General features: G+C 38.9%; 1 protein-coding gene across 1 annotated transcript in view; it reads right to left on the bottom strand.

Moving 5' to 3' along the window:
• Window positions 1–3,267: 3,267 nt before the first annotated feature.
• Window positions 3,268–27,468, bottom strand: part of SLC5A12 (solute carrier family 5 member 12) — a gene marked incomplete at both ends in the record, with an annotated part of 43,088 nt that continues 18,887 nt past the window's right edge. The window contains 9 exons of the mRNA XM_082628221.1: window positions 3,268–3,420; window positions 5,408–5,535; window positions 8,739–8,842; window positions 9,688–9,854; window positions 12,563–12,649; window positions 15,453–15,520; window positions 19,775–19,887; window positions 24,615–24,703; window positions 26,102–26,231. Coding sequence (XP_082484347.1) covers window positions 3,268–3,420; window positions 5,408–5,535; window positions 8,739–8,842; window positions 9,688–9,854; window positions 12,563–12,649; window positions 15,453–15,520; window positions 19,775–19,887; window positions 24,615–24,703; window positions 26,102–26,231 — 1,039 coding nt within the window. The remainder of the gene's footprint in view (window positions 3,421–5,407; window positions 5,536–8,738; window positions 8,843–9,687; window positions 9,855–12,562; window positions 12,650–15,452; window positions 15,521–19,774; window positions 19,888–24,614; window positions 24,704–26,101; window positions 26,232–27,468) is intronic.

The raw sequence follows: 27,468 nt of genomic DNA, 5'->3' as shown, positions 1-27,468 counted from the left end.
AGGATTACCTCTGTAAATCCTCACAACAATCCTGTTAAGTAAGGACAATTTTTGCTCCTTTTAATTTGTGAATAAGCTAAAGTTCAAAAAGCCTTGCCCAGGGCTTCCCTGGTGGCGCAGTGACTGAGAGTCTGCCTGCCGTTGCAGGGGACATGGGTTCGTGCCCCGGTCCGGGAAGATCCCACATGCCGTGGAGCGGCTGGGCCCATGAGCCATGGCCGCTGGGCCTGTGCGTCCGGAGCCTGTGCTCCGCAACGGGAGAGGCCACAACAGTGAGAGGCCCGCGTACTGCAAAAAAAAAAAAAAAAAAAGCCTTGCCCAAGATTACCAAGATAATTTTTGTTAGAGCTTACATTTGAAACTGAAGCCGTTTGACTCCAATCCTCACCTCAGTCAATAAGCTGTACTCCTTGCTCCAAATGGTGACAAAGAGAATGTCAGTCATCAAAATGAATTCATTCCGAATGAGTGAAAGAGGCACTGAGGTCATTCTATTCCATTTTTACCCATATGTGTGAGTATGTTTAAAAGATAGAGACTGGCATCAAGTTTGGCACATTTTAGGCCATCCTAGGAGCTCATCATTCATTGCCCCTCTTATTGAAAATATCCCTGTTCACTCTGTGACAAAATCAACCACAAATTTAACCCATTTTTATGGCTTTGAACTTAGCCCTGGACAGACTTTGTACTGCACCTGCAGCCTTGACACAACTCTGAGCTGACATCCCTAGGGAGGAGGGGGGGGAGGAGAGGTGTGCTGTGACCGACTGGGCAAATCTGTTGACTCTGCCCTTGTAGTTCCCCTCTGCTTCACTACACAGCAAATGTAGTTTCTATGCATTCTGGAAGATGGTCCCCCTGTGGATCCCCATCTGCTCTCTAGCTAAAATGTTAGATTTTGCATCTGTTCAATCAGGAAGAATCAAGCAGGATACCTATTCTGACCTCTAAAAGCTGTGAAATGTGACCTCAGAATGCCATAGGTTCCATCACATGATATTTTTATAATAATATAGTACTCTTTTCCATGTGCAAGTCATTTTATGCTTTGATAACACTCCAGGTGAAAGAATTAGTGACTGAAAAAGAAAAAGTATCCAAAAAACTTTCTGGGAAAGTACTGAGCTAGTGAAATATCTGTAGGATAATTTGTGAGTAAAATCTGTGAGAGAATTTGTGAGTAAAATGAAAAACTCTATGGTACATTTTGGTTTTGTGGAATTCCAAGTGAAAGTTGTATTCCAAATTTCATATATATATGGCTACTATATATATATATAAATTTCATATATATCGCTACTATATATATAGTGCATATATACATATATATAGTGTGTATATATATATATATACATATATATATATAGCTACTGTTAATCTAATTCTTATCCTCAGGGGTATTTTTTTCCCTTCTCTATCATATTGACTAAGACAGTGAGGTTTGGCCCAGATATCAACACTCACCTAATGTACTTCTGAAGTTCTAATTGATAAAAATGTCCTAACTACTAAATAATTTGGAAAGTAACTGCACTTCTCAATTTGCAAATACTTAGATCAATACCTTCAATAACTTGCTGGTCCTCAAAAACATTTTTAGAAATTCTTTTCCTTCTCATTTTCAGATATTTTCCCCAGTGTACTCCCTTTTCACTTCTTTCCTCCTTTTTCAAAATGTATTTTTCTCGTTTCCCTTGTAAACCACAGCCCAATTTTCTTTTCCTCTCCTATTATTTCCCCTCCTCTTTGAGACTGGAGAAGAGAAGGCAAGCAATGGACTGTGGCTTATACACTCCAGCTATTTTTTAAATTCCTCTATTGATTGTTTTTCCCCTCTTTCTAGCTTCCCTCCCTATTAATAAACACCAGTTTCATAAAATTTTTCCCCTATCTCATGGTTCTTTTAAAGTTTTCTCCTCCTGGGTAACATTTAAACCACCCAGCTTTGGGACTCCTTATCCCTGCCAATTTGGACCATTTCTTCTTACTTTGTTGACACATAAATCTTTCTAGGCCTCTTGATCTTACCTGGCCACCAAAATAAATATCTGGCACCTGCCCTAATATACCTGACACTGAGACATTGGTTTGTTTCCTGCTATCTTTCCTCTGGTCTAACCCATATGGCACTTGTTCCTTTTTACCCTTTAAGGATTTTATTTCTTTGCTTCTTTCAAAAAGCTTTCACTGCTTCTCCATTTATTAATTCACTTCTTGATCCGTGGTCCCCTCTTACTCCAGAATTTTATCAATTATTTTCTAGAGTTCAACGACTAAGATCTTTACTTCTGTCACCTTAGCTTGATGGAATGCATTGAGCTTTCAGGTGTGAGCTGAACAAAAAGAGTAGAAATCCTGTGGACAAAGCCTTTGGCACCAAAGATGACCCTAGGGCTACTGAAATCCCCTCTGGGCTGGTAAGCTATCTGCAAGGTTCTTTTACACAATATTGTCCTAACAGCTTCCTATAGGATGTGCCTTTCCTCTTTACCCAGCCCTGGAGAAAGACTCCAGACTTCTTACTGAGCACAGACTGAATTTTTCATTGTCAGATGATAGAAGGGAAGAGGAAATACTACACTGAAAACACAAAGGGAGCAGAATATTTAGTTATAATTACTCCTACTTACCAAACATACCAGCCTCTCCTTTGCTGAGCAAAATTAATTTCAAGGCTTCGTCAGGACAGCTGTAATCACAAGAATGACTGGAAGAGGACTTAAAGGTGTATGGGTGGGTTGGGGGGAGGGATCAAAAGTAGTTAAGTGTTCTAACTGCACCTGCAGGATGCAGGGATGTGACATGAGTTCACATATATGTGAAGGGGGGTGCTGGGGTGGATGCCATTCCCTTGTCTTGTCAGCAGTGGCAGAGAAGCATTTAATATGCATCTCCCCTCCTGCAAACTCCAACATATTTGATGGTTAAAAAAAACTACAGAAAAACCCATCAAACAAAATCCCTGAAGTTTATTATAACACAAAGCAAGGAGACTGATTCTTGCACTATGATGAAATCAAGCCCTAGTTTATTCAAAAAGGAAGTTGCCGGGGCACTTAACGCTTGGCTGTTTTTTCTCACCTGAAAGTGGGGTCTTCCAAAGGATAACCTTCAGAATATTCTGGGGAACAGTCATGTTATTTGTGGTCTTAAATAAGTGTAAATACATATTAGACATCCCTGTCTTCTAGCAGGGACAAGTACAGAAGTCTACTAACCAATGGACGAGAAGTATGTGGGCTGTGCGTGCGTGTGTGTGTTGCCTTAGAAATGGGTAATCTTCTCTAAAGCCATGTTGTCATAGTTTTTGTCCTTGGGATCATAGCCTGGAACATGGACCAGGCTTTCTCGCCTGCGGCCGTTTCGTAAGGCAGATTCAGCCCCTTGTTTCCAGGTACTGCCATTCTTAAGGTTTTCCTGAGGAAAATGGAAAGACACATATCAGTGGGATAGTCTTAATGTATTCCAAATCAAACTGCGGGAATCCTGCCTAGGCCTCTCCCTTTGGAAAAAAATGATAGATAAATATGAAAATAACTAAATGATAGATAAACATGAAATAAATAAATGATAGATAAATATGAAATGATAGATAGATATGAAAATAAGTACAAATAACTGACCCAAGGCACCTCCTAACTGATCATTTTGATGCCTCAATCTGTGTAGGTACTACTTCTAATGATAATAAAAACAGAAAGAACAATTTAGTGAGCATTCACAATACATCAATGTGTGGTGTGAAGAAGTTTATATATCTAGTGCAACAGTCCTGTGAGGTAATAGTATTACCTCCTGAGGAGAGACAAACCTGTGTCTCAGAAGGGGGGGCCCCCTCCTTCCTGTGAACAGCAAGGCCTCTGGTTACAACAGGGGTCCCTGTATGCAAACTTCCCAGGAGGCTGCTCAGTGTTATCCTTTGGCAAAGGAGCCCAGTAGTGACATACTAAGTGCCCCCTCCCACTCTCGACTCAGCCTTGAGAACAGAAGCTGCCTGCATCAATAGGATTTCTCATTTATTCCAGGAAACTCAGGCCTGGGAAGGTAAGTCTATAAAGCAGTAAATAACATGATTCTTTCCTTCTAGAACTTCCTCAAAATCCATTTATCCAAACAATACACTGCTTTGCTGGCTGTCATCTCAGCAAATAGGTCGCCTTCCCATTCTGAGCCCTTGTCAAGATGATGCTCTCCTCATGGCAAAACTATGAAACTCAGCTTTACTTCACATACATGTTATTATGGGTTTTGGGGAAGGAAAGCAAATGACATCTTAGGAGTTGTGATAAGGGCGAAGATTCTCTCTCCTAAAGTACTGAAAGAGTAAAATATCTGGGTCTGAAAGAACAATAATAAGCCCTCACTAAAAAAGAAAAAAAAAAAACCTGCTTGTAATCAGGCTGAGAGGACAGACACGGATAAGACCCGCTGCAACTCCAACAGGAAACAGCGCTTCTCCCAAGGTCTTGGAATTACCAGATGCCATAATAACTCACTGAGTGATGGCTGCTCTTTAGGCAGTGCTGCCCCAGGTGGCTTTATCTTCATTCCCACTTCTCTTACTTAGACCCTTCTCAGAATCTTTCAGTGGGAACCCGAACCTTTACCCTCTTGTTGAGGGTGGCACTCCCTGGTTCCCCTGGGGTAGCCCTGTCCCCTTGCTGTATGTATCGAGTCAATAAGTCCAATTTGGTCTGACCACAGGCTGTTCCTGGTGGTCTTGGGCTGATATGACCTTAATCGTACTCAGACAGTGTCTGTAGACCTTAATAGCACTGGAACAATGTCCCTAGCCCTGTGTGGCCTCAACACAATTCTCAATGGGATAAGGGGAGAGCTGGGAGGTTATGTGTATCCTGTCACTTCTCTACCTAAGAAGTTCCACCAATAAAACTTTATATTTACACTCATGGCACACTGGAGATGTTCATATGTAGATCACGGTGCATGGTTTCCCCCCAGTTCACAGATAAAAGCTGAAGTTCCAAGAGGTTAAATAACTCACCCAAGGAAAGTTAGACATGGAACCAGGAATAAACCCAGGGCTGACTCTAAAGCCCATGCTTTTCACCATTATACTAGATGTGCCCCCTCTTTTCTTCCTTTTCTATTATTAATTTTTAAAAATTTTCCTAGAATTTACCCTCACAGGGATTAAAGGGAATTTTGGAACTTGATCAGTTGCAATGACAATTCAGCCCAAAGGCACATTTACCTATCAACATAATTTATGTGCTTAAAAACTAGTTAGCTGAGGTAACTGAAGTGGAAACCCAGATTCTTTCAGGTTCTCATATCCACTGCCTTCCCTCCTTGAACCCAGCCTTACAGATGGTTTAAATGGGCAGAAAGGGAATCCTTTTGAGCCAATTCACATTGTTCAGAAGCTCAAACATCAGCTCACCTGCTCTGTTCCACTGTCATGCTGAACACCACACCAGCACAGTGCTTTGTATTTCTTGGACCAAAAGCAAAATAAATTGCAAACCGGTCTAATTAGCAGCGGTTGAATATCCTTGCCCTTTTGGTGACCTATTAACAAAAGGAAAAATGGGTAAGTTGTTACACGCTTCTAGGAGTTTCTTTGATGATTTAAGCATTGTCCACTTGAGAAGCAGGTCACTTCTTAGCAGAAGGGTGAAAAGAGGCCTGATTGGTTCAAATGCAGAAATTGGTAACTGCTCAAAAAAGTGAGAGTTTGGGCTTCCCTGGTGGCGCAGTGGTTGGGAGTCCGCCTGCCGATGCAGGGGACGTGGGTTCGTGTCCCGGTCCGGGAGGATCCCACGTGCTGCGGAGCGGCTGGGCCCGTGGGCCGTGGCCGCTGGGCCTGCGCGTCCGGATCCTGTGCTCCATGATGGGAGAGGCCGCAACGGTGAGAGGCCCGCGTACCGCAAAAAAAAAAAAAAAAAAAAAAAAAAAGTGAGAGTTTGCTTTTAAACATCCACAAACTGTCAGGTCAGGCAAACTCACGGCTATAAACAAATAGAAACAACATATTTATTTTTAAATATTTATTGTGGAAAAGCCTCCTAGTACCCTTTGTAGGCCAGCAGAGGAGATTGCAGGAATTATATAATTTCTTCCTTTAGGAAAGCTCTCAGTTTTCCACCAAATCAGATCTATTAGAGGTCATCAGAATCAGTATTAGTGAAATTAGGAAGATTATTTTTACTGTTTTTTCTTCCTTTCATGCCAGCATCCTGAGCAAGGAATACCTTCATGTTCCCTCCAGCTACTGTGGACTTCCCTGACGTCTCCTTCCTTATCATTAAAACATCCCTGTTCAATGTCTTATTCCTTCAACCCCGTTGTGGAACCAGTGTCTCTGGCCAGCAGAGCCTAAAATATTTACTGTCTAGTCTTTAACGTAAAAAGTTTACTAACCTCTGTGTTGGATCTTTGATCTTGTCAGAGAAATGTTATAGATTACATTCTAAATTGTCAGGAATCATATATATGTGTATGGTAAACATATGGCCAGAGAGTCTTTGTTGCAATTACTCAACTCTACCTTTGTAGAGTGAAATCAGCCAGAGACAATAGTATATGAATGGGTATGACTGTGTTTCTATAAAACTTTATTTATAAAAAGAAGTAATGGACCAGATGTGTTCTTAGTTTACTGACCCCCGACCTAAGAGATAAACTTAATGAATTGATAACTAAAGGTTTTATATCTGAGACCTGTAGCTATATGATACATGAATAAACAAATTGGGAAGGTTCACATGAGTACAAATGGCTGTGCAGTGGAAACCAGACTAGAATAAACCCACACAGTGTCCTCAGAGTGGGAGGTTCTGGCCACCTGATAAACTGATGAAGATATTTGTTCTTGATTTAGGAAATGGTATTTTCATTTCACAAGGTTAAGGAGATAAAGGAAAACAACTCTTAACTGCCCAGTAGAATTTTACCAGTAATAACAAAAACTTTAAAGTATATCTTGGGCCAAGATCACCTTTTAATAGCTGATGCAGAGAATCATTAATGATATAAACCATCTGGAGGTACTAATCAAAATAGACATAATTCTATTTTATGAGTAACATAAATAGCATATATTTGAAGTGCTAGATCATCTAGAAGAAGCAGAATTGAAATTATCACCTATTAAGACCAAGCAGGACAAATAGCAAGAACAAGACAATATACGACACACAATGAGCAGGCCCACAAAAGGCCTCTGGCTGCCCCACTGACCCTGTCCTGCAAACAGTTAACATTTTAAGACATTTTTAAAGATTCACTGGGTGTTATAGAAGGTTTATGAAAGCCCCTTTGTGACCAGACCTGAAGGTGTTCAGAAAACACTAGGGCCTCATTTGGAATATAAGTACCAGGAGGCAAGGATCAAAACTATTTTCAAAGATTTGGTCGAGTGTCATAATTACCCTCTGATAAAGTGCTTCCTTTTGGTGTTAAGGACATTTCCCTGAGATTTTGGATATTTGTAGAAAAATAAAACACAAGGGTTGATACAAGGATAGTTGTTTGTGCTCAAGATGGCAAAGAAGTTTCCATCTAAATACAACATAATGACTGCTGCATCAACACAAGAACATGTCAATTCCAACAAGCATCTGGAAAATACCTAGAATTTATGATGCCCACAATACCTGCTTTGGAACCAGGCAGCTAAAGCTTTAGCTGTCTTCTAAAGGTGACTGACCACTCAACTGATAAGTCTAGGTGTATCCTGCTAGGATCAAGGAAGCCTCCATGGTTGTTAGGGCACTGAGGCAAAACTCTAAACACCATAACTAGACCACCTTTCATTTGAGCCCATTTTCCATAAAGAAAAATATTTGGGGAGTTCATGAATGGCTGGGGTTACAAAATTTATGTTCTATTCCTTATCATAGCCAAGATTGGCTTAAATTTAAATGAAGAGCTGGTGATCTCTTGCCCAGAGCAATAAGGCATTGGAGCTTGCACATAGTGTTTCTAGTCACCAGGAATATTGCCATTCAGATTTTGTGTTAAGTAGGAATCTTAACTTCCTGTATAGCCTGTGACTATATAATGGTAGTGGAAAACTAGAATATCTTAATATTTGATTCATCTAAACTGCATACTCCAAGGAGGCAGAGTAGATTACAGTGGGCCTATTCCATGCCATCCTCCCCCACCAATCCTTCATGAGCTTTAGCATAAAAAGGACACTGAACCATCAGAGGGACTATGGCTCAAGGTACAGGGGGGAAGTCAACACTGGTGCCAGAAATGGCATAGAGTGAAGCTGCTCATTGCAGAGCTCCTGGGCCTAGAGGAGTGGCCTCCAAAGGACACCATATACAAAAGCAACAGTAAGACTCTCCTCTGCTTATCTAGTAGGTTAGTAAATGCTAACCCATGATACAGTAAGGCATTTATGAGGAAAAAACTGAGATGAAGGGGAGAAGAACCACTCTTAATATTTAATCTTCTTATTGATATATTGCAAAGGATTTTTCCTACTCAGGCCCCTGAGGGCCATGTGTCTAAACATCTTTTTTTAATAATATATGGGGAATATTTAAGAATACATTATACATATTAGTAATCACGTGTACAATAATCTGGGGGATGCTTTTACATGTCAGTTTGGAGAAAGTAGATAATATCTCTTTGGGAAAAAGGACTTTTTGTGGCGGACCCAAATTCAGACCCATAAGACAGCTGCCTAGTCCAGAAGTGTGTGAGACCAGCCCATGTCTTCCTTGGTCCCCAGAAGAGGAAGGCATGTAACCGACCTGTCGCAAAGCTGATGATTACTCCAGCAGCCATGCATCCCAGGCAGCCTACTGCACTGTAGTATAGGTAGGAGAGCGCATACCAGGTCTCAGCGATGGCAGGTCTGCAGAGAACAATGACACATCATCAGTTCTGTGTGTGTGAAGTCATGATTCACAGTAACTTACAGGACAGCCGAGGGTTCATTTTAGGGACTGGCATCTCTCAAAACCCCCAAAGTTTAACTTTTGGTCATTTGATTATTTTTTTAAAAAAAACGACTGTAAACTAGTTGTACTTTATATGCCACTCAACCCAATCCATCTGTGAATTACAAGTCTTGCTACTGAACCACAATTGCAATGAGGACCATGCCTTCCATTTCTTTTGCATTATTTATTCTTCAGACATTTACAAGGCCCAGATTTAGTGCCAGAACTTGTGACAGACACTGGAGATTAAAGATGAGTAAGCCACGAAGTCTACATGTAGGAGTTGACAATCATAAAATAGGCTAGAACACCGTGGTGGAAGAGGAACAAAGGATTTGGAGAATATTCAGAAAGAGTGTCAAACTCAGGCTGATATGTGAGATGATGCCTCAGCTTATTTTTTAAAAATGGTTAGTTTTAATCAATCAAAGAAGGCAGTTAGGGCTAGGATTTAGCATTCCAAGAAAAGAGGATAGAATAAGCACAGGCAGTAAGGAAGAAACAACATAGTGGACCTGAGAACTCAGACCTCCAATTAGCCCTCTTGCCAAGTTCACTCTTGGGCATCAGGATGCAGAGGGATGGATATTTACAGAAAGCTGGAGCCCCCAGACACTCTTCAATGCTGGGTACCACCCAGAGCCATTCTCATAGGGGAGCAAGATGGTCTCCTCAGACTTAGCACAGAAGAATGCACTTTTCTCTAACCTGGTAACCCTCTCTCTGGGACTTGATGCTATCCTGAAGGTCAGTATACCTGCTGGACAGCAGTGGAGGCACTGATTCTGTCACATTTGATGGGACACATTGGTCAGTTGATAAAGGCAAAGGCCATGTCTTGGAGGTTGGTGCAGGGTAAATTAAGGCCCCAATGGCCACCCAAAATGACAAGATGATCCCAGTCAGAAGGCCTCCTAGGGCACCCTTGATGAAGAAAAAAAAAAAAAAAAGTAATGAGAGATTTGACAAAGCCATTGAAAGAATAATGAGATGAGGATTCTACTCCAGATCTTGGCCACATGTGCTAGAAACAGCCCACTTACACTGCCTGCCTTCAGCCCCCTACAATGTAGCTTTACTTAGGAATAAATGGTTCCTTAAATGAAGACATTAGAGGGTTCTACTGTGGTCATTATACGTAAAATTTCTAGCAGAATTTTTTTTCTCCTTTTTGGCTTCTTCCTCATCTCTTAAACATCTGCTGAACCTCAGTTTCCAGTAGAAGAGTTTCAGAAATTCAGGAAAACCTCAGATAATGGAGATGCTGGGGTCATTTTTCACTGACAGCCATTATAAGCTACTACTATATAGAAACTTTTACCCCCATAGCTCTTCCCAAGTAATTCTGCTCAAGTCCTCTGACTCCCAAGTTTGGAGTTTTTAGTTTGAGTCTAACTACTAGCAAGTATATTTACTAGTCCTGTCATTTAAGGGTCATACTTTCTGATAAAAAGTTAAAAGTCAATGAGTCATTTCTCCTGTAAAAGAAACAGAACAATCAAGCAGGGATCAGGACCACTGGAAACTAAAATTGGATGTTGCTGGTCTCTGCCAGATAGCTGAGCTTTCTCTGTGACAGAAAACAACTTGTTGGTTTCTCTATTTATTCAGAAAAAAAGACTCCTCAATTACAGCACCAGAATGTTCTGTTCGTTATAGGTTGGGGGAAACTAAAGCAATGTGTATGATTTGAATACCTGGGCCCTTGGTCTAGACCAGCAGTCTGCAAATTTCTTAACAGCCAGCTAAGAAGTTAGGCTAAACCTTTCAGTTTAGGTTTTGTGGGACATTCAGTGTCTGTCACAACGACCCAATTCTGCCATTACAGCACAGAAACAGCCATAGACAGTATATATACATAAGAGAGTGGCTGTGTTCCAGTAACACTACTTGTCATCACTGAAAGGTGAATTTCACATATTATATATGTGTCATGAAGTATTATTTTTCTTTTGATTTTTGACAGCCATTTAAAAATGTCTAAACCATTTTTAGTTTGCAGGTCATCCAAAAACTGGAGATCAACTAGATTTAGCTTGAGGGATATAGTATGCTGGCCCCTGGCCTACCAGTAAAGGGTGAATTGACTTCAGTAGGAGAGTCAGCCCTCACTGATTTATAGTAGCTGCCTGGAGAGCCGTGCTGAGAAGGATTCTGAGGTTGCATCCACATTCTGTGGAAAGAGAGCCATGACTGATTAGTAGGATCAGCCATGGCTAACAAGGGGAGAGGTGACACCAATTGGTATTATTTACTTTCCTCTATCTAGAACAAGGTGGTTTCCTGGATTAAATAGCAGGACCATAACTCGCTAACATAGATGAATTAATGTTTAGAATGAACTAAGTTGTTATGTTGCTAGTTATTAGGGTTTTTTTGTAGCTAGGAAATTACCTTTCCTCATATTATCTCCACAAGAATTAAACTATCCCTGTCAACCTCAATCTCAGAAAAGTTGATTAAAACAAAGTGTCTCCTAATAGGACTGCAAGGAAGCACTGCAAATTCCCAAATGTTTCACATCTATCCACTCTCTTTACCTATCTACACAAGACTTATCTAGAATAGAGGTCAATAAGGGTCAGGTAGCCACAGAGACCTAATTAGGTATACCATGTGGCTCAGGCTTTTTCAAGACTCCTATAGTATATTTAAAAATATGAAAAACTGGGCTTCCCTGGTGGCGCAGTGGTTGAGAGTCTGCCTGCTGATGCAGGGGACACGGGTTCATGCCCCGGTCCGGGAGGATCCCACATGCTGCGGAGCAGCTGGGTCCGTGAGCCATGGCCACTGAGCCTGCACATCCGGAGCCTGTGATCCGCAACGGGAGAGGCCACAACAGTGAGAGGCCCGTGTACCACAAAAAAAAAAAAAAAAGAAAAGAAAAAGAAAAACTAACTAAATAAAAATATGCATACAGTCAGGTTGCCTAGAGTCTAAAGACTTTCTACAAAGATTTGCATGTAAGTGGATGAATGGCAATAAATGACAAATGACAATTTTGCTAGATTGAAAAAATTATATTTTAAATATTTAAAAATATTACTATAGTACTATTTTTCCAAATAAGTGTTCCTTTTGATTTATGTTTACTACACAGTCATCCAACCAATGTTTACTTAAAGGCAAACCACTAGCTTGTCAGCCAACAACACAAAGAAGATTCAGCTGTCAGAATAAACCAGGCTGGTCCCCCCTCCCTTTCTTAAATTAGTTAATTAATTAAATTATTTATAATTTTGGGTAACTAAATATAGAAAAGAAAATTTACATTTTTAAAGTTTTCAAAATAATGTTTTAACTAAACTATGTCTGATCTCAATATCTATTTTAAAATTCATTTTGTGGGCTCTTAATTTAGAGAAGACAATTTAAACCCTAAAGAATCAGGTTTGATGCCATGACATATGGTATTTCATGACCACTACTTTCTTGGCTTTCTGCTCCTAATACAGCTTCACTGAAGTCAGAGATTGGAAGGCTGGGGTTCTATTTAGTTCTGCTGTAGAAAGAAGCCCCCATTTTTTTCTGGCAAAGACAAATAGCCTTTCCAAGGAGGACTGAGAGGAGGGAGAAAATGTCTAGGGCCCAGTCTCAGCTGGGAAGTGTGAAGAGGGGCGTGGGAGACTTACCTTCCAGTTCACAAAAGGGAACAAGATTCCCAGAGAGAACAAGCCCAGCATCGGTCCCCCACACATGCCGTGGATGCTGAGGGCAGCCTGTGGATCAAAGCAGATCAGATCAACACTACACTCCCCTAAATCTGTGGCCCACCTAGGAGCACCCCCTTTCTTGGACCTGAGATGAAATACAGTCCTAGTCTTGACTGTGCCACTCATTAATCATGTGCTTTCTGGAAATCATTTCTCCATTCTGGGCTCATTAATGAGCACTGTGTATGTAAAACACCAAAAACGCCTACAAACATACATGTGTGAGGGTGTGCACGTGTGTGTAAACACACACAGGCAATTTGGATTTGGTAGAATAAGTTTTCCCTTAAGCTGGAACTTATTGATTTGTTTATATTTTCTCTTATCAAAAAGCTTTTTAAATAATGTACCTAATAAATAGATCTATAACTTATGTTGAATATCTCAGGTAGTCGATCCAGCTGTTCTAATTTAGTTTGAATAATTCTATAATTTTAATAATAATAATTGTCTGTTACCCCACTCCTTCTATCCCAGCAGAATACCTCAATGATGTTGAAGCATTAAGTTGGGACATGATGGGGAGGACATTGGACATTCCATATCCTATATCCCATTTTTATGGCTCTATCTCCTTTGGATATAGAGAGAGTTTGGCAAATGCATTTCCATATCTCTTAACCTCTAAGTTATTGAAGTCGGTGAACTGGTTAGGGGCTTTAATTAAGCTAGTTTTCTATCAACCTATAGCCTTGGGCCATGGCCTTGCAGAAGTCTTGAACATACACAGGCACTGACATGCCTGTAAGGGAGCATGTACACACATATGTGTGCACGTGCACACACACACAAAGCTACTCTGCAATGCAGCCCTGTCTAGTTCTATTAATACAACTGCAGGGCTCTTAGATAAAGTGGCCGTGATAAGGATGCTCTAAAGATTTTATACATATTTCCTATTTGTCAGGCACCCCTACGTGTGTCAGATAATAAAGATGAAATACCCTGGCACTCTAAATAAATGACCTCATTTCATCCCCACAATTACCCTGCTTAGTTGGTAGCACTAACTGGATTTTATAGATGAGAAATTTAGACTGAGAGAAAACATATTAAAAGTATACTTTCAGTTAGAAAGTGGCAGAGATGAGATTTAAGAGTTTTAAGCCAGGGTTGTCTGGCTCAGAAACCCACATTTTCTCTCCTAAGAGCAGTCCCACCTAAAAATAAATAAAAGATAAAAATATATATATAAATTCAAGAGCGCAGACCACCATCATGGTCTCCTTTTTCTGTTTAAGGGGGAAAAGTTCTTGAAAGAGTCCATCACTAAGAGAATATTGAGATTCAAATTTTGGCCCTGCCACACATAACACATAATTTGGTGAACCTTCAGTTATTAACTCAGATTCATTTTACTCCAGAGAGCCTTCTTTCTCTATAAAAAATAGAAATAGGACCAAGGGGCCTTCAAGTCCACTCCAGCTGCAACATAAATTCATTAATCCAGAAAAATGAGCTACAATGCACTGTTATGATTGTTTTTCCAGGATAATTTTTAGAGAAGTCAATGATACAGATTGATCTTTGACAAGATGGAGGCAAATAAGATTAAAGTAGACACTTTTCTCTAACGTCAATACTTAATATTCTTGACATATTCTCTGCTGATTGATAGTATTAATTCATAGTTGCTGTGGTTGCTGAATTTGGAAGTTAATTTACTAGCTATTATATGGGAGAATCAATAAGTTAGGAAAAATATTTATTTCCTCCTGTGGGAGAGAAAATGAGCAATCTCTTACAAAGTCCTTAGCCAATATGCCCCAGGGGGGAAAAAGTCTTCACATGCTAGAAAGAGAAATAAATCAAAGAGTTTCTGAATTTGAAAAATATGTATTTCTGTAATGTACAAAACTAACTTCAATTTCTTATCGTTCTTTTTTTGTTGTCATTAAGCGTGTATAATTGGAGGAAGACAGAGCTCATTTGACAACCTCCACCTCAGTGGCCAAATCTTACCTAAGCCCCTCCTGCAAGGAAAGGACAATGGTTCAGAAAGTGTGTTCTAGGACTGAGGTTGCCTTGCTGTGTCTTAGCTTTCTCAGATGTCAAGTGGGGATCAAAATACGTAGGGGCGGGCTTCCCTGGTGGCGCAGTGGTTGAGAGTCCGCCTGCTGGTGCAGGGGACACGGGTTCGTGCCCCGATCCCGGAGGATCCCACATGCCGCGGAGCGGCTGGGCCCGCGAGCCATGGCCGCGGAGCCTGTGTGTCCGGAGCCTGTGCTCCGCAACGGGGGAGGCCACAGCAGTGAGAGGCCCGTGTACAGAAAAAAAAAAAAAAAAAAAAAAAAAAATGTAGGGGCAGGCCCATTTCCCAGCTCCACCACTCTTTCATTATGTGAATTTGGGGCAATTCTTCACCTCTCTATTTCTTAGTTTCTTCATCTGTAAAATTAGTACATTAATCATACTACCTCGTAGAGAAGTGACAAGGATTAGATGAGATAATACATTTGGGACGGTAGCTTGAACATAAGCGTTCCATAAATGTCAATTGTAATTATTGTTTTTCCTGCTAAGATTATCATTCCTACGTTTATTTCAGGATCATACATTCTCAGATCTGGATTTCAAAAGCGTTTCTAATTTTATTACAGTGTACCTTGTCAATGAGTCTCATTACTAGTTTTTAAAAGTTTCCCCTCTTGAAAGAAATTTTGGTTGAAATTTTACATGTATGTGTAATTTGGACCTGGTATTGGAGAGTATGAGCATTTGGGATTTGGAGGAATAGGCAAAGTATTAGAAAAGAAGGTGGGTAAAAAGTTGCTACAAAATCAGATGAGTCTTTTTCCTCTTTCATTACCTGTACAACGCTCCCCAGGAGGGATGCAGCCACGGCCATGGAGGTACATATCACGCCAAACAATAGACCTGGAGGAAAGAAACTTCGTGACTATCATCCAAGCTGGCTTTGAGGGATCCACTGAGCTCCTGCCCAGGGCCTTCTCTCATGTAAGCCCTATCAGAAGGGGCCTCAGGTAGGACTGTCCACCCTGCTTAGCCATCACAAGCCCCAAGAGGGACATTTAAGGGACTTTCTCCCAAAGACATGCTTTCCTAGGTCAGGCAGAATGAGCTGGAATCCAGCCTTGAGGAGTCTTCTCTTCAAGATTTAAGAAGAAAGCTGTCCTGATGACTTATCTGGCCGTCCAGTGGTTGAAACTTCATCTTCCAATGCAGGGGGTGTGCAGGTTCGATCCCTGGTCAGGGAGGTAAGATCCCACATGCCTCGTGGCCAAAAACCAAAATATAAAACAGAAGCAATGTTGTAACAAATTCAAGAAAGACTTTAAAAATGGTCCACATCCAAAAAATACTTTTTTAAAAAAAAAGAAGAAAGCTGTCCTGTGGAAGCAACATGAAAATGCAGAAAGGTCACTGGTCTACTAGGCTAATCCAGATTAAATTCGTGAGAATTAAATCCATTTTGACCACTCACCAATAATCATCTGAAGAGGCTACTAACCTCTCTGGGATATGGATAGTTTTTCATCATTAAAATGGCTAAATAGCTATACAGTTTACCTCACAGATTTTGCAAATCTGGAAAATTTTTCTGGTCTTTTCATGCTTTATTCATACCTTCATTATGGCCCTCAGTATGCTGCATAACGATTTCTTTGTTTACATGGTTATGTTGGAGCACCATAAGGGCCATCAGGGTACTGCACTATGCAGCATCTTGCACAGGGTGCCTCCAGCATCATAGGATCTCGCTGGATGAATCAACATAACCATCTTAGTAATCTTTTAAAGGTGATGTCTTCTTTCAAACCATCTTCTTAAAAATAATTGTTTTTATACATCTTTGTTTAAAAACTATCTTAAAAGTCATTCAATTCCCATTACAATCCTAGACTAAATGAGAGAGGGTGAGAGACAAGGTGCTGGAGATGGATTTAGACAGACACAAAGTGACAGAAATAGAGAACATGATTTTTCTCATTCTGTTTGAAATTCTCTCTCAGCTAAATATTTGGCTCAGTTCCCAATGTCACCATTAATGCAATTTTATTGAGTACTGACCATATGTCAAGCGCTTTACTAAATGCCAGTGCTATAAATGCCACTGCCCCAGAGATCTCACATTTTAGGAAGGGACTACACATAAATAAATTAATTTATCCAACAGTGCCTGTTGCATAGCAAGTACTATATGCTTGCCATTATTATTATTATCATTATTATCATCATCATTTCAGATTTAGTACATGATATCTATAAAATTTATTATCAGGAATTCACTTTTTTGTTTGTTTGTTTGTTTTGCGGTACGCGGGCCTCTCACTGTTGTGGCCTCTCCCGTTGCGGAGCACAGGCTCCGGACGCGCAGGCTCAGCAGCCATGGCTCACGGACCCAGCCGCTCCGTGGCATGTGGGATCTTCCCAGACCGGGGCATGAACCCATGTCCCCTGCATCGGCAGGTGGACTCTCAACCACTGTGCCACCAGGGAAGCCCAGGAATTCACTTTTAAGATGAAATCAGGATAGCAAATTTTAATGCTATATTTTCCAACTTCTCAATAAAACACAGAAAAATAAGGAAACTCACACAACACTAAAATCCAAGTTTGATCAATAAACCTTTCAGAATTCTAAAATTGTTCCCATTATATTTAAAGATGATAAATTAGAAACAATGTTTACCCTCATTCTGTTTCACTTCATGAATAAGCAGAACTCCACCTGCCTGAAGAAAATAACAGAAGTGCCTTTTCTCTATTACCAATTACCCTCTTGCTGGGCCAACAGTTATCTGTTTCAAATGGGATTCTAGGCAACCACCCCTCAATCCAAGGGTTCTACTTTTTTGTGCTGACTAGAGAATTGATTCAGTCCACCTCTCCCCCATATCTTTACACTTCCACCAGATTGCAATCAATAGCAACCTGCAAGGCAGCGAGTTTAGGGGAAACTGGTGGGGTTCCATGGAGACCTGGAGTGTACAGATCCACAGATAAAGCAGTAAATGAGGGGGTGGGGGTAGAGAAAACACCACAGTTGCAGCAAATACTATGGATTTTCCAAGTGCTACATCAGCTTGGAGGATCAGACAATAAACCATAGGCATAAGAGAAAGTTCTACCCAGCATATTCATGAATATCTGCTAGAAATTGGGAACTGCACCAGGAGTGATGCCAATCCACCTGCTATTAGCTATAACTCATTATGCAAGATAGTGAAAAAATTAAGGCAATTCAACTACCCAGTTAACAAACATTCAGTCAGCACCAATCTCTCCTTGTTCAAGCATAAGGAAAAAGAATAAAAGAAATATGGGATCCATGCCAAAATATTACTAAACAAGGAAATGAATAATTAACCTGAAAACTCAAATACAGAATATGTTTTCTGGAAATACTTAAGAACCAGAAAAAAAAGTATTTAGAAACTGGCAATTTCAATATGATGCAAAACAGATAGATTCAATTATGCAACAAGTGCAGTTCAAGAGAAAGCAAATGATATGAAAACACAACAAGGTAGGGTGCAACACCCATCAGTTTAGATGAAGATGAATCCAGGTGTGATAAGGAAGAACTATAAGGAAATTAAAAATTATAATAGTTGACCAAGCACTTCCACACCTAGGTATTTACCAAAGAGAAATGAAAACATGTTCACAAAAAAGACCTGTACAAGAATATTCATAGCAGCTTTATTCATAAAAACTTCAAACTGAAACAATCTAGGTCCATCAATAGAAGTAGAAATTTAAAAAAAAAAAAAGGTAAATCCATACAATGTCATACTACTCAGGGATAAAAGGGATAAACTACTGATACAAAAAAAAAAAAAACATGGATGGATCTCAACAATATTATGCTGAGTGAAAGAAGTCCTTACAAAAAAGAGTGGTACTGTGTGATTCAATTTATATGAAATTCTAGAAGAGGTAAAACTGATTTATGATGAAAAACACCAGAATAGTAGCTGCCCCTAGAGGGAAGTGGGAGTAGGAATTGACCAGAATAACCAAGAGAACTTTCCAGAGTGATGGTAATGATTTATATCTTTAGTGATTGAGTTACACAGGTGTACACATTTTTCAAAACTCAGCAAATATATACTTAACATTTGTCCAATTCACTGTGGGTAGATTTTACATTTAAAAAACTTTAACCAGTTATTGAATTCTGGTTAATAATATACTAAAATCATTAGGGGAAAGTGTACTGATGTCTGCAATTTATTTTTAAGTGTATCAAATATATGATGCATTAATGGATGGATAGAGAGTTAGATATGTGAAAAAGCAAGTTTAATAAAACATTAATGGAGAATCTTGGTGGTATATATACAGGAGATCATGGTAAATGTCTTTAAACTTTTCTGTATGATTGAATTTTTATAGTAAAATGTGAGGAACAAAACACAACAGCAGAATTCAGATCATTATTATTAAGAAATTTACTTTGTGGAGAACTTTAAGTAACATTGAGAAAAAACCTGAGCCCTTCAAGCATGCAGAGGAAAAGGACAAAGTTATGAAAATAAGAGAAATAATGAAGAATATGGAGAACACAAACCCCAAATTAGGGGAGCTGCTCTACCAGATATTTTAAATAAAACACTGCAAAGTTATAATATAAAACAAGACACTATTAGTTCTGCAATTGATAAATAATTTAATTTAATGAAAATAAGTATATAATATTAAACATATCTTTATAGATAAAATAATTTTATATTGCATATTATTACTACTAAACTATTAAAAACCAATGAAGAATATTTGGTAATAAAGGACTCTTTAGAAAAGAATTTGGCTTTATTAGACAAGCTGACTGGCGATAGTGAGTAGAACATCTTCCTCTGTGGAGAGACTAAACAGGATCAATACATGGCATAATCAAGAGGTGTTGATGTGATGAATCTAAGGTGTAGGATGAACACAGAAGAATGTCGAATGTAAGGTTGGTAAAAGCTAAGCCAACTTGTCATTCCTTCCTAGTACTCTCCTGGTATCTCCAGAAGTGTAAGAATTGACATGTGAGATTCCTCATGTATCTTCACATGCACTTGTGCCTGTCAGAGTGCCCTGAATAGCATGTGCAGGATTTGACACATAGCACATGTTCATTTCATGATATGGAATAGAAGATCCACCGGCTGTACCTACATAAGCCTTTACTGATCCAGGTGCTCAGCTTGTCGGAGAGATGGGGAAAACAGCTCTTGACAAAATCCTCAAACGTCACTGTCGCTAAGGCATTGATGCTGGCAGCCACGGTGCTAGAGGGAGAGAAAATCGAGAACATAGTCCAAGGTAAATAAAGCTGACCGGCCTGCCCTCGTGTCCAGGGCAAATAGACAAGACAGGGCTCTAGAAAAAAACAGAGACAGACATATGTCCTTATTCTGGAACTTCAGGGGAACTACATGACCTGTCTACTCACTCTTCAAAGCTGCTTCTGTGCTTAATGCTCTTTGATGTCTTCCTCTAACTCCAGTGAAGAAGCTAGGCTTCCATGCTGGAACTCTCACTGATTGCCCTAACAAGACATTAAATGAGTTAGCATGCAGTGGCTGAGATTTGTGTGTGTGTGTGTGTGCGCGTGTGTGTGTGTGTGAAGGTTAAACTTGAGGCAGAACGTACTGACTATCCTAATCCAGGAATCAGTACAATATGCCATTCATTCATTCATTCACTCATTCATTCATACCATTTATGCATCTGTTCATTCTGAGTACTAGGCATACAATGGTGAACCAGAAAGACATAGAACTTACACTTTACTGGGCGACATAGACATTTAACAACCAATTATACAATTGACTACAATTGTTATGAAGAAAAATAACAAAGAGCTATGAAATCATGTCTTTCAGAGGCCTAAACTGATATGAAGTTAGGATATTCTTCCCTAAGGAAGTGATGGTTAAGATAGGCAATGAAAGGACCCATGCAAATTCAGAAAAAGATGTTTTAGAACAAAGGGAAAATTACAAGTAAATGCCTATAGGTGGAAAACTTGTTTCATTCAACAACAGGAAGCCCCAGTGTGACTAGCATGCAATTAATAAGGGAGAAAGGGGCAGAGATAAGACTAGGAAGCAGGCAAAGACCAAAAGCACATAAAAGCTCTGATATTCTTCCTCTGACTTTCCAATCAGAGTTCAGTCTTATAGCCCTAAAACTCGCTTAGTGGACAGAAAACCCAAGAAGTTGGAGTTTTCTTTGCAGAATAGCACGAAAGCTTATTAAATTCCTCATCTAGACCGGGAATATTTTAGCTGGTAGAATAGATGTTCCCTATAAGACTCCTCTTCTATCTGTAGATCCATGCAAGTCAAATAAGGAAAGGAGATGATCAAATAAAATAAACTTCTATGCTCCCAATATATATGGCTCAAAATCCATCATTTGAAAGTTTCGAACATTAGGGTTAACCCTTGAATCCACTGGGAGGGAGGGAACAAAAAGCTGATTTTGGCCCAGAGGGAGCAGATTTGTAGAACTTTTGCTAGGTTGCTTCTGAGGTCAGATGTATTATCCATGTGTCAATTTCTCAGATTCTAAATCTGTTACAAGATGGTGAAAATCGTTTTTTTTCCCTATCACTCAACCACCATCTCTTTACTCCACCCCCCACTCTTATCTGTCCCTTTCCTTAACCCAAAACCCTCTTTAACGTTATAGTAATAGTAATCTCTCTAGAATATGTACTTCCAGTGTCTCTTTCTTGGAATTTTCGAACTTGAGATCAAAAGAATCAACCATTCTCTTATGGGGGAATTAATCTGTTGACAGCTATATTTCTCCATTCTGGAGTCAGCTTTAAGAAAAATAAATAAAGCTCTGTAGGGAGGGACAAAATGAAAGCTAACGTGTCACCCTACTTGTGTTTGATCCTCTGGTGTTCATCGTTTCTGTCCTTAGTTTCCTTGAGATAATAATACCAACACCACAGAACAATATGATTTTATATTACTGATGCAAAATCCTACAAAGAGTATTAGTAAAAATAATTCAGCAGAACACTAAATTAAAATTATACCATAAGCAATTTAAAGTCATTATATGAATTAAGAGATGTCGCTATTTTTGAAATGTCAACATATTAATATTAATATGTCAAAAGCTAAAAAAGCAAAAAATACTCATTTCAAAAATGCCAATAGTTTACCACAATTAAATATTTCTCCCTGATAAAAATATTTCTTAAAGTAGAATAAATATATGCATTTTTGTTCTTTTTTATGATTTTATTAGTTTTATATAAATATTTTAAAATGTAAATAAATAATATAGTTTAAACCAAAACCTGAAATCATATTTAATGGTAAAATCCAAGAACAATTCCCTTTAAAGTGCATAACAGGCACTTCCCTGGTGGTGCAGTGGTTAAGAATCCTGCCTGCCAATGCAGGGGACATGGGTTCGAGCCCTGGTCTGGGAAGATCCCACATGCCACGGAGCAACGAAGTCTGTGCACCACAACTACTTAGCTTGCACTCTAGAGCCTGCGAGCCAAAACTACTGAGCCCACCTGCCACAATTACTGAAACCCGTGAGCCTAGAGCCCATGCCCCACAACAAGAGAAGCCACTGCAGTGAGAAGGCCACTCACTGCAAGGAAGAGTAGCCCCTGCTCGCCGCAACTAGAGAAAGCCTGCACACAGAAACGAAGATCCAACACAGCCCAAAATAAATAAATAAATAAATTTATTAAAAAATAAAATAAAATAAAGATAAAGTGCATAACAAAACAAGGATTTCTGTAATCCCTCAATTTTTTATCATTGTTCTCAAAGCATAATTACATAAGAGTGAACATAGAAGTGTAACTATTAGAAAAGAAGAGAACTCAAAAGTATTTGCAGGTATTATGATTTGAGTACACCCAAGTTCTATAGAATTAACTGAAAATAATTAGGAAAAATCTGATATCAAGGGAAATTCTGTAAAAGAAATATAATGAATAAATACTAACCTAAAATATTTTAAATCAAACTTTAAAGCTTAGTCACTAAAATTATTAGTATTGTCATAACTGTACACAAATAAATCAAAGGAATATAAAAGAAAATCCAGGAATAGTTCCAAATATATAAAAGAATGTAGGATGTGATAAAGGTAGTATTTCAAGTCAGTGGTGAAAATGTGGCTTTTTACTAAAAAATAATGGGACAACTGTCTACTAACTTAGAAGGAAAATAAGTCAGGAACTTCTCTTCATTTCTTACACCCCATGTATAGTCTAGATGATTTAATAATTTTAACATTTAATAAGGCCATAGACTAGAATGTTATCTGGATGATTATTTATAAACATGGAATGGAGAAGCCTTCATAAGAATGATATAAACCCAGAAACCATAATGTAAAAGGATTGATTAATATGAAATAGAAGCTCAACATACTAAAAAATACTATTAATAAAGCAAATATACATAGGACAGATGAGAAAAATGAGACATGTCAATAGGCTATTTTCTTATATATATAAAGAAGAAAACTCAAAAGAAAAAAAATAGCAGGGAATATGAATTGGCATTTTACAGAAAAAGAACTACAAACGGCCAGTGAAAGTATGGAAAGGTAGCCAACCCCACTTCTTATCAACGGAGTATTTATCATACTAAGTGAAGTAAGTGAGACAGAGAAAGACAAATACCATATGATATCACTTCCATGTGGAATCTAAAAACATGATACTGTCTTAATGTTTTAGTCCATTTAGCCCTCAACACTCTTGCCCCCATTCTCCAAATCACTATCATGTCTAACCCGGATTAAGGCAAAAGCCTCCTGTATAGTCACCCACTTTCACCACTCTTGCTTTTGTGATAGCCACTTCCCTCCACAAAGAAGACTGAGTCTTCAGTTGTATGACATCATCAAACCTCCTTGCTTCAAACCTTCCTATTTAATATGAAATGCAAGCTCTTTATTCTTTCATAAAGGTTCTTCCTGATCTAATGCCTGCTTGCCTCTTTAGGCTCCTCCCCATCTGCTGTCCTCTCCATTCCTTATGCTTCAACTCTTCTCTTGGATCCTGAACTATTCCATACAGATTATCTCCTTGAGGCTTTGGTATTTGCCCTCCCCGCTACCTGTAAAAGTTTCTGCCTGTGATCTTCACAGAGCTGGCTTCTCCACACACTTTAGATCTCAACACAAATATCATATACTTAAATAGGAGGTCACTAAAGACCCTATCAAAAACAAAGTCCCCAAACCTAACCTCTCTCTAGGTTATCACTCTGTCATTTCCTTTATACTATTTGTCATTATCAAACAATATCTTCTCTTTTTTGTTGTTGTTTAGTTATATATTGTCCATCTTCCATGTCTACTAGAATGAAAACTCTATATCAGGGCAATACTTATGCTAGTCTTGTTCCCTGAAGTATCCCCACTGTCACCAGCTGTGCTTGGCATAACATAAACCTTCTAAAATATTTGTTAGAATAAATGTGTGAAAAAATTTGTATTTAGAATAATGTCTACATTTTGGATATGGATGTGCCTGAGTGTGTTATTGAAGATAGAATGGATCACAAAGGATAGATCTGTAAGAATGTATTGCAGCTGAATGAGAAATGCTGGCAGAGAGAGCTGCCTTGTGTGCAGGTGATGTGAAATCATGGGGACAGTTGGCATCAGACAAGGTTGAGAAAATAAACAGAGAGATCTAGTGCAAAGGCAGACCTAGGTTTACATACCACCTCTGTAGTTTACTGTCTCACCATGGGTAAGTTATCTACCTTGCTAAATCTTAGGTTCCTTATTTGTAAGCTGATGATAACGAGTAGTTTCGGCCTCATATAATGTGTGACAACTAATGAGCAAATGCATATAAGGCATTCAGCAGGGCAGCTGACACACAGTGAATACTCAGTAATACTGGTGATGACTACGACCATTACCCTTGTCATCCTTGTTGCCTTGCTATCATCATCCTCACCATCATCATTATCAGAACATTATTGCCAAGTGTAGTCAATACACTGACCTCAGAGTTCCACTGAAGGCACAAGCCACAAAAAGTCCTGGAAGTCCTGGCATTGTGGCAAATAACTCCATGACGAAGTATGGCATCAGCTGAAGAGGAGGCAAAACAAGATGGGATTAGCAGTCTCATCAGCAGTGTCTGAAATGTGGGACTGTATTGAAGCTTTTTAGCAAAAGGAGGTGGGAAAAAAAGAAAAAAAATAAAGTAACAATAAAGGGATTTGTCTGGACTATCGTTGTTAAATGCTAACAAATGAGGTTATGATCAATCCAATTCCATGGACCTGAGGTGCAGCTGTAGGGGAGGGGAAGGGATAGGAAGGGGACAGTCATAAAAGGAAAAAGTTGGATGGACTTTAGAATATTCAGGAACTTTTAACTTTTTTACGTTTGCAATGTGTGCTATTTTCTTGCCTGTTTATCCTTAATGTTAGAAACTAAATCCTAAAAACAAATGCTTAAAACAGGTCTTCAGGGAGTCTAGGTATTATGGTTCTACTCTGGAGCCAGATTTATGGGAGAGGAGCAGCCACAGGACACAGTGGGAGAGTTGTATATGTAGGGGGAGAGGATAGAGACGATAGCTCCTCCTGAGAATATTCTCCGTGAATGGAGTTTTTAAGGATGGACCAAGAGATTGTCATACTGAGTAAAATAAGTCAGACAGAGAAAGACAAATATCATATGATGCCACTTACATGTGGAATCTTAAAATACTGGTACAAATGAACCTATTTACAAAACAGAAATAGCGTCACCGACGTAGAAAACAAACTTATGATCACCGGGGGGAAAGGAGGAGGAGGGATAAATTGGGAGATTTGGATTGACATATACACACTACTGTGTATAAAATAGATAACTAATAAGAACCTACTGTACAGCACAGGAAACTCAATACTCTGTAATGACCTATACCAGAATAGAATCTAAAAAAGAGTGGATATATGTATATGTATAACCGAGTCACTTTGCTGTACAGCTGAAACTAACACAACATTGTAAATCAACTCTACTCCAATAAAAATTAATTTATAAAAGCATGTTTAATGTAATATATTGGGGTGATATTGTTTAAGCCTTAATGAGAAGACATGAGCAGAAGCATTATAGAAATAAGGGTCATTTTGTTCAATCTGAGATTAAAGCATCATTAATCAACCTTGTGATGGATAGAAAAAAAGAATTGAATGGTGGCATTGAAAACCAAAGCTATAGGTTCAAGTCCTCTTCCACTCTCCCCAGCCCCGCCCTGGCCCCAGTCCTTGCCTTCAAGGACAAGGTAAGATACCTACTTTTTACATGTTCACTCCCTAGTATTAGAACCTGATCTGTGATAATATCATCCAAGAGGAGAGGAAAGAAATCAAGTCTTTGTGGTTTGGGAAATACCTACAGGTCCAGGTCAAAAAAAAGAAAGGCTCAGCATCGATGGCCAGAAACACACTCATTTCAGCTGTTCCCCACTGGTCCCAAGGGAGCACATACCTGGTCTGGTGCTGAGATGATACCAGAAGTCCAAGGATCACAGTCTTTGAAGTGGGAGTACATGATTAAGCCAGAGAAGACAGCACATGCCAGAATGACCCAGAGGCCCAACAAGTTGAAATACAAGGCTCTAGAAAATAACACATGGATCTACTGGTAGACTCTGTCATATTACAGTGTGGTGAGAACATTACCAAAGACTCAAGGTAAAATTTTGGGGGCCTTTTTGCTATAAAATAAAATTCTATCCCTTCAAGAATGTATATATTTTGATATCAAGTCACTATGTTATACACCCGAAACTAATACAAGTCAATTATATTTCAATTTTTTAAAAATCATTACTTTTTATACTTTTGCATTTCTTTTGTTTGGGCATGTTACACTTTTAAACTGATTATGAAATTTGAACAAGGTAGATTCTTGATGGGTTTGCTTTTGAAATAGCTTTTCTGCAAAGTTGCAATGTGTAGTGTGAGGTCTATTTCCTTGGATGAAATTTCATAAAATCACTTATATTATATAACTTCAAGTAATTTCCCCCCACTCAATTCATGAAACTGTCAAAAAGCCAACTTACATTTTAACATCTTTTATTCCAGAGGAATGATGAGATAAATGTACAAGTAGACACGTTTTGGAAATATTCGCTTTGGAGATTAAATCAGGTGAAGTTTAAAGTTCAGTTTTTTAAAAGGCAATAGAAGGTATGAAAAACCTAAAGTCATTTTCCCCACATTCTTTGGAGCAGTTCTTTTTATTCTACAACAATTCTTTTTATTCTATAACATTCTGCTTAACTTCAGTTTGAGTGCATTTGTAGTATCCTGTGGTTATTTTGTATTCATACTGTTCTTTGAAAGTCAAAATATTACACATCTTCTAAATCTCAGGGAAGACTTGAAAGTTGGCTGGCCTCACACTGGATCAGTGAGAGAACAAACAATCTCGCTCTGGAGAGAGTTTCAAGGGGCAGGGGGCCCAAAGAGCAACAGGAGGCATTTCCTGGGATTCAGCCATTGTTTGAAGGGATTCAGATGCACTCACATTCAAATGTAAGGACACATATTCATTTCAAAGCCCCCTAAAACCCCTGCTGTACAGGTGTACCTGACTTTCAGAAAACCCTTAAATCAAAGTATTCTTTTATGAAGCAAATATATTAAATAATCGACCCATTTGGAAATTTTTATTTTACATTATTTACATTAGGAAAGGGTATTATCTCTGAAATTCCTTCCTTGGGATTATTCCAACCATATTTATCTTTGAGTTTTAGCTGTTTGTTTGTTTTTGTTTGAAAAAGGTTGATTTAGACATAGCCTTTGGGGAATACATTTGATACATCAAATGGTTAATATCTGCAA

Source organism: Mesoplodon mirus, assembly GCF_964341445.2.
Source record: "Mesoplodon mirus genome assembly, chromosome: 7".
Classification (NCBI taxonomy): domain Eukaryota; kingdom Metazoa; phylum Chordata; class Mammalia; order Artiodactyla; family Ziphiidae; genus Mesoplodon; species Mesoplodon mirus.
Note: the sequence above shows the minus strand (reverse complement) of the source record. Positions and strands in the feature narration are given on the sequence as shown.